The sequence below is a fragment of the Python bivittatus genome, unplaced genomic scaffold, assembly GCF_059951505.1.
Source record: "Python bivittatus isolate LINGU-HERP-01145 unplaced genomic scaffold, Pbiv_v1 ctg000590_np1212, whole genome shotgun sequence".
Lineage (NCBI taxonomy): Eukaryota > Metazoa > Chordata > Lepidosauria > Squamata > Pythonidae > Python > Python bivittatus.
In genome coordinates, this window is record NW_028277086.1 from 13,856,786 (window position 1) to 13,864,149 (window position 7,364).

Consider the following 7,364-nt stretch of genomic DNA (forward strand, 5'->3'; position numbering starts at 1 on the left):
TGAACAAGTAAGGAAGTAGTAAAGTTGGATTCAGGTTTCGGCTATGTGGAGTTGAAATAGGTTCTTTTCTTTAAAATCATAATAAAAAAAAATATGTCTACCTTGGATCACTACCTAAATATTCAGTGATTGCACTGATTAAGATATAGATATTATAGATAAGGATACTCATGTTGTAGTAACTTTGTAGTTGGCTAACATCAACTGTCCCATATGGTTCTGGGGGACTTTAATCTGCCTTCTGTAGGAGTGGGGTTGGAGGTGGCTCGGGAGTTTATGGCCACCATGATGGCCATGGGCCTATCCCACAGGATAGTGGTCACACTCTGGAACTGGTGTTCCTGTTGGAGCAGTGGCTATGTGGTCTGAAACTGGGGGAGCTCTTGGTGTCTCCCTTGTCATGGTCAGATCACACCCTGATTTCCATGGGATTCTCTAGTGCCACTATCCACTGCAGGGAGGCTGGACCCATTAGATTGGTCTGCCCCCAGTGACTGATGGGTTTTAGAGGGAGCTGGGGTTGTTCTTGTTGGTCTGCTGCAAGGTCCATCGGAAGCCTTGGTTGCTGCCTGGAAGAAGGGCACAACTGAGGCATTGGATCGGATCATGACCGTGCCCCTCTCCCCTCTTGGGGATCCCATCCCTCCCTGTGGTTTATGGAGAAATTGAGATGAAACCAGAGAGGTCTAGAGCATCGTTGGAGCTCAACCAAGGATGAACCTGACCAAACATGGGTTAGAGCTGCTATTAAGGCCTACCTTGTGGTGGTAAGGGCAGCAAAGCAGTGCTACTTCTCTGCCCTTATTGCATCTGCAGATTGCCACCCTGCAGCCCTGTTTTGGGTGATACAAGCCCTCTTGGGTAAAGGGGGCCCAAGAAACCTTTTGCAGGTATGTGTGGAGGAATTTGCTCAGCATCTGTCAGACAAAATCTCTCGGACATGCTTGCAGTTGCTTGCTTGCAGTTGGACACTGGCTTTGTTGAAGGTCCAGATGCCTGGGTCATCTGGCTTTGTTGAAGATCCAGAGGAGATGTCTTGCCCAGTTATCTGGGAATGGTTTGAACCTGTTGGACCTGAGGAAGTGGATAGGGTCCTTAGGACTGTAAGCTCAGCCACCAGATCCATGCCCCTCCTGGCTTGTGAAAGCAGTCCGGGGGGGTGTCATGCAAGTGGGTTCTAATGGTGGTTAATTCTTCTTTGAGTGAGGGAGTTGTTCCTTTACCTCTTTAAGAGGCCTTGGTTTGCTCTCTTCTTAAGAAGCCATCGCTAGACCCCACTATACTGGACAATTTTTGTCCAGTATCTAATCTAATCTATACATCTCTGCCCCTGGCGAATTAACCAATGCTGTGAATGTTTTATTCCAGTGCCTGGAGGCTGTGAGGGTCTGGATGGGGGACAACAGGCTTCAGCTGAACCCTGGCAAGACTGAGTGGCTTTGGGTTTTGGGGCTTACTGGTTCAAGGACTATGCCATCTTTGGTGCTGGATGGGGTGGCACTGCCCCAGACAGACCCTGTGCGCAATCTGGGGGTCCTCCTAGACTCACAACTCCTGCTCAAAGAGCAGGTGGCAGTCATGGCTAGGAGGGCCTTTGCACACCTTCATGTTGCGTGCCAGTTTCGCTCTTTCCTGGATCAGGAGGCTCTCCTCGCAGTCACTCATGCCCTAGTCACCTTCAGATTGGACTGTTGTAATGCACTTTACATGGGGCTGCCCTTAAAGAGTATCCAGAAGCTTCAACTTCACTCTGTAGTGAGATGGGCGGTGACAAATTTTAAATAAATAAATAAATTTGCAAGTCTGAAGTAGAGCGAATGCTAATTGGCTTTCCTTCTCTCCCCTTAACTATTAGCTAGCTTAGACTGAGCTCTGATTGGTTGAAGGCACTGAGAGCTCCAGACTAACAAATGTATAGATGAACCATACTGAATGCATCTTCAGTTTGCAGATGGAAAAGACATAGTGGGGGAAATGAGGATTGGATTGAAAGTACATCAGAAATGATTTGCAGACAGAATTAATGCTACAGCAGCAGAGCTCAATGCATTTCCTTCAGTCTAGAACTGCTTTGAACTTTAAGAGTATTCAGATGACAAATCACTACCAGCTGACTACTTACAGTCTTCTAAAATCGCCCCATGTGAGGATTTAGTAATCTCATTTTGAACAAGCAAGGAAGTTGTGAGGTTGGATTTGGATTTGGATTTGGGCCCTATGGAACTGGTCTGCCTGGCACTGCATTGATGTTTTGTTTTTAAATGAAGGAACTTTGAAACTTTCAGTTGATAGGTATCCTTTTCAGTATAGTAAATATTTCCATATGAATATGATAATGAAATAATATGAAATGAAAGCAAAGTAGTGAATTTCCTGCACGTTTTTATTGCCAAATTAAAGCCACATGTTAAGGTAGAACACGGAGGAGTAAAGAATGGTCTTAAAGAGAACAAAGGAAGAGTTTGATTTGAGTAGTTTGATAGTACTAAAGGGTTGGGGAGGAGAAGAAGAAGAAGCTCCTATCTCTTAAGATAAAATCTTTATTAATCTTATGAATTTGAGATCATTGGGTTTAGAGCAGAAAAGAGGTTGGTTCTCTCCAAATACTTTGTGTAACAACTGCTATTGAGTATGCTTTCTGGGGCTGATGAAAATTGGTCCCAAACATCTGGAGATTCCAGGTTGTTTATCTATGAATAGATATACTGGGGACTATATCTGGTATTTTCAGTGCTTTCAACACATTTTGACCCTGAGCTATAGTTCTTCCCATTGCTGAAGGTCCAAGTACTGAGTTCATTTTTTGAAAAAATAACTAAAGCATATGAGTCAACCTTGCCTCAGTTTGGTGTTCTCAGGAATTATTTGATTTTTTCTTTCCCTGCCTGCTCAAGAAAGATAAGCCAAAAAATCCCAAAAGGGTCCTTTGTACTGAAAAAGATAACAATGTAGACACCAAACTAACATCTATGGGAACATCTGTGCTGTCTACCATTGGACATCATCATAGAAAAGGTCTTCTCTCTCAGTTGCCACCTACTGCATTTTGGGGGAGGCTTCCGAAGAAGCATTTAAAATCCTTGTAAATACATCAGAGAATCAAAGCACTCCAAACTGATTTTCCTGCCAGCATTTCACAACAGATTCACTATTTTCATCAAAGTTCGCTTTGATCACAATTATTTACGTGAAGATTGCACCTTCCACAATTATTTTGGAAGTGTAATCTACATGTAAATAATTGTGGAAGGTGTAATACTTCCTTCAAAAGAGACAGCACCTTCTGAGCTAAGTGAATTTTTCCTTACTATAGCAGAGATTTTGTGATTTTACAATATTTTAGACTGATTATATTTTAGTAGTGTATTTATTAGTAAACCAGTGACTATTGATAAGTATAAAATATAAGGTAGATTTTTTTTCTTTTTCTCTTTTTTTGTTAGTTTGCATTTTTAGATCATTTGGGGTCGCTTTTCTAATTTTTTAAACTTTTTTTTTTTTTTTAGTTTAACGGTTGTCTTGTTAATTGTGTATGTTAAGAATTTTTTTTTTTTAAAGTTGCTTTTTCCTTTCCAGAACTCTTCTGAAGATGAATCACGGTGGGTCGAAGAACTTCTGAAAATGCACACAGCTAGAGTACGTGATATCGAACAGCTTACCGGCTTAGACTTCTTCCGGAAGACCAGTCGAAGCTACCCAGAAATCCTTTCTTTAAAAACATACCTGCATACGTTTGAAAGTGAAATTTAACTTTCTTTTAAAATTCAGCCCACCCATCCTCTCATGAAGTGCTGTATATTTTTATATTATATTTATTAATTTGAAACAGGACATTAAAATTATTAGTGTATTTTTAATCTTGCAACAAATCTTAAATATATTAAATTGGTGTCCATTGTGTTTTGAATCTTTAATGTAAGGCATATGTTTTTGGTCTTTTTTTTCTTTTTTACGAGCTCTTGGTGTGCAGCTTCTTAAAGGGTTTCTTGGTCCAAAGCTTCTTAAAATGGTACAGCAGAATCACTTACTTAGGCTGAGGAAATGTAATTTTTCCCGCATTCTCTTGTCCCGTGTTTTTTTTAGTCCTGTACTGTGTATCATACATGTAAAATGACAATGATTGTTAACTATGTGATAGACATATTTAAGCTTCATAGAGAATAGAAACTTAAATATAATAAAACCACACATTTAGGGTTTTTTTATTTGGTGTTCCTTTCGCTCACAATATTTTGAACAACGGCAAACTTTTTTTTACCTTGTTTCCAGGTCGATCCTTCCTCTGTACGCAAGCATGGTATAATTTACTGCATGACCCTAAAATTATACTGATTTTTAAACTCAGGAGGCTGATTATATGAAGAAGTGCTCTTTCTGCCGACTTCTGATTTTGTTAAGAAGGGAAGTGGGTGGAGCCTGGGGGTGAAAGGGGTGGAGCTACAAGGCCTCAATCCTTTGGAATGTTGCTGTCACTCAAACGCAACTTCTTCCAAGCAGGCAGTCTGATCCACATGAGGGCTGCCAGATGAGGGCTGCCAGATGAGGGCTGCAAAAGTCTGAATTACTGCTAGATGGCACCAAAAAGCCAAGTATGGGGGAAAACATTCGTGAGGACTGCCTCATTTTTTTCCCCTTCTGCCATGCTGCCATCTTTGGTCCAACAAAATGTACAAAGGGCCGCTTCAAAGGAATCACAGGTCCATGTTGCAGGATTGCATAGGAGGAGAGAGCTTACAGGAAACTTAAGCCTTGTTCACCCGGCACATTAAACTATGATGGGTTTTGGTTCTGGTTTTGGGTGATGTAAAATTGTGGCTTTGAAGTTAGGCTTTCTGGCTTAGTTTTATGTGTGAACAGTGCGCAAATGTTGGTGCATCTTGCCCAACACGCTTAAGCAGGTCAATTTAAAACCCCAATTCTTTGCTGTCGCCTAGTGGTCAACTGGCTTATTTGCAGCTCAGAACTGATAGCCCTAGATCAGTGTTTCTCAACCTTGGCAACTTTAAGCTGTAGGGACTTCAACTCCCAGAATTCCCCAGCCAGCATGCTGGCTAGGGAATTCTGGGAGTTGAAGTCCCTACAGCATGCTGGCTGGGGAATTCTGGGAGTTGAAGTCCTTACAGTTTAAAGTTGCCAAGGTTGAGAAACACTGCCCTAGACTCTGTTCACGTGACACAATCAGTACATTGAACAGTAGCTTACCCAGTTATGGTTACAGAGGAAACAGCCCTCTTTGGTAGCAACCTAGCTACCTTAATGGTGGCTGGCAGTCTCTCACTTCCATTAGTTCAGGTGCTATATATTTTTACCCATCCTTTTAAAAGAAGTCTTGGGACTGCAATTCTGCAAGATTATATACCTGTGGTAGAAAATGACTTATGCTCACTCATGTATTTAAAGAGACGAAGGGAGTCAAATTTTCGTTCCCATGACTTTGCTCAGTAAGTTTAATTCTCCCTCCCCGTCCCCCCCCCATTTCTCTTCCCCTCCCACATGTTACAGCCATGACCATCTCACATGTTAAGGCTTTTAAGCACATAACTATACTTTAAAAAGGCTGGTGGATTTTGGCCAATATATGTCAGCCCTATGAAGTAGGCATCAGGAAACTGACTCTGCAGGAAAACTAGAACTATATTTTATTGAGATTGGCTATAGTGACAGAATCTTGCAAGTCTTGGATGGCTTTTTCAAGGTCATCTCCATGGCTCCCTACAACATTTGCATATACATCAAACACACCAAGATGGGTAGCTCTGGAACATTTGAGCTGGAGATCCAGGGCAGCAGACACATAATGTGAAAAAATGGCACAGAGAGAAACAGCATGTTAAACTGGACTCAGAAAAGTATTGCTAGCCAAAGCAATTAGTGCAGATAATATCAGCCTATTCTGACTCTGCTGCTCCTCCTCCCCAATTTATTCATTTATTTCAGCAATTTATATGGCCGCCCAACTCACACTTACTCTGGGCGGCTTACAAGAATAAAAACCCCAAATACAAAACCCACTACACCCCCTACCCCAGTGTTGTCCAAACCTGGCCACTTTAAGATGAGTGGACTTCAACTCCCAGAATTCCCCAGCCAGCATGGCTGGCTGGGGAATTCTGGGAGTTGAAGTCCACTCATCTTAAAGTGGCCAAGTTTGGACAACACTGCCCTACCCTTTCAAGCACCCATATGCTGTGCCAGTTGTAGTATTCAGACCATGTTCAAGGACAGTCTGGCATCTGTAGTGCTTTACAGTAGTCTAGTATACATGTCCCAAATGCATGAATAAATGTACTTATTTATTCAACTTGCTCTCCTGAGTGCACTGAAATCTCTTAACTTTGCCAGGCCTTAATTTTATTTCTTCTAGTCTAACCCAACACCTTAGCTTATGAAGTTTAGAGTTACAGAATTACAAATTTTTCTCCTAGAAGTTATAATAGTCCCAGCAACTGGTTTTTGAGAGCATATGACTTCTGATCCGACAGTCATCATGGCCCGTCCCCTCTTTGGGTTCATTAGGGAAGTCTACGGTTATATTATCGGCTTCTTCCATTATTTTATAGGTTGCTAGTGCAAATATTCTCAATTCCTGAGGAGGTCCAGTGGACTGTCTAAGCCTTATTAAAGGAGATGTCTTGGCTGGCCACTGTTCAAGTGGTCAGGGAGTTCATGCTCGCAAACAGCACTTGAAGTGCCCAAGGGTGCCAGCAGCAGCTATGCTCCACTTTGCCTTTGAAGACTAGCACAGATTCCAGTTTTCAAAGCCTGTCTGTCTCTCCATGTTCTTGGCAGAGCCTCCAGTCGCTTGCTCACCCACTACCATGTCTAAGCCGGCTCTAAAAATAATGCTGATGGATTTTCCAGAAGCAGCCTGCATAGGTCTGAAAACGGCTTTTGATCTTCAGAAATAAGTCTCAGACTTTCCCTTCACGGAACAGACATCAATTATGTGTCTTTTGTACATGGGCCATCTGGAAAAATAATGGTATGTTGCTGCAGTTTGGCTCTGCTGGCTGGACAATGGTTTTCTTCTCATGGCCTAACTGTTCACAGGTGGTAGGTTGAATGTATTAATCCGTCGCTCAGAAGAGGCTGAAGGCGGCAGGAGGAGAGGAAAGGATTCCTACCATGGGATTTAAGATGAAAGAGCTGCTGGAAGACTTCTGCAGAACTTTATTGCTGTTTCCACTTGGACGAAAGAGATAGTGAGGACAGTTCTGGAGCAATGCATTAATCTTCTTGAAGCAGTCAGATGGGTAGTTCCTTCCAATATCTGCTGCGTGAATCTTCGGATACCAGGTTCCATATTTATGCTCTTAGCCAAGTCACAGCATATATGGGACATCTGCCATTTAATCCCTAGACAG

General features: G+C 42.2%; 1 protein-coding gene across 7 annotated transcripts in view; it reads left to right on the plus strand.

Moving 5' to 3' along the window:
• Positions 1–3,980, plus strand: part of ENPP2 (ectonucleotide pyrophosphatase/phosphodiesterase 2) — a 75,252-nt gene extending 71,272 nt beyond the window's left edge. For all 7 annotated transcript variants that reach the window (XM_088149019.1, XM_088149018.1, XM_088149020.1 and 4 more), the window contains one exon: positions 3,577–3,980. In XM_088149019.1, coding sequence (XP_088005145.1) covers positions 3,577–3,750 — 174 coding nt within the window. In that variant the 3' untranslated portion in view covers positions 3,751–3,980. The remainder of the gene's footprint in view (positions 1–3,576) is intronic.
• Positions 3,981–7,364: the final 3,384 nt, after the last annotated feature.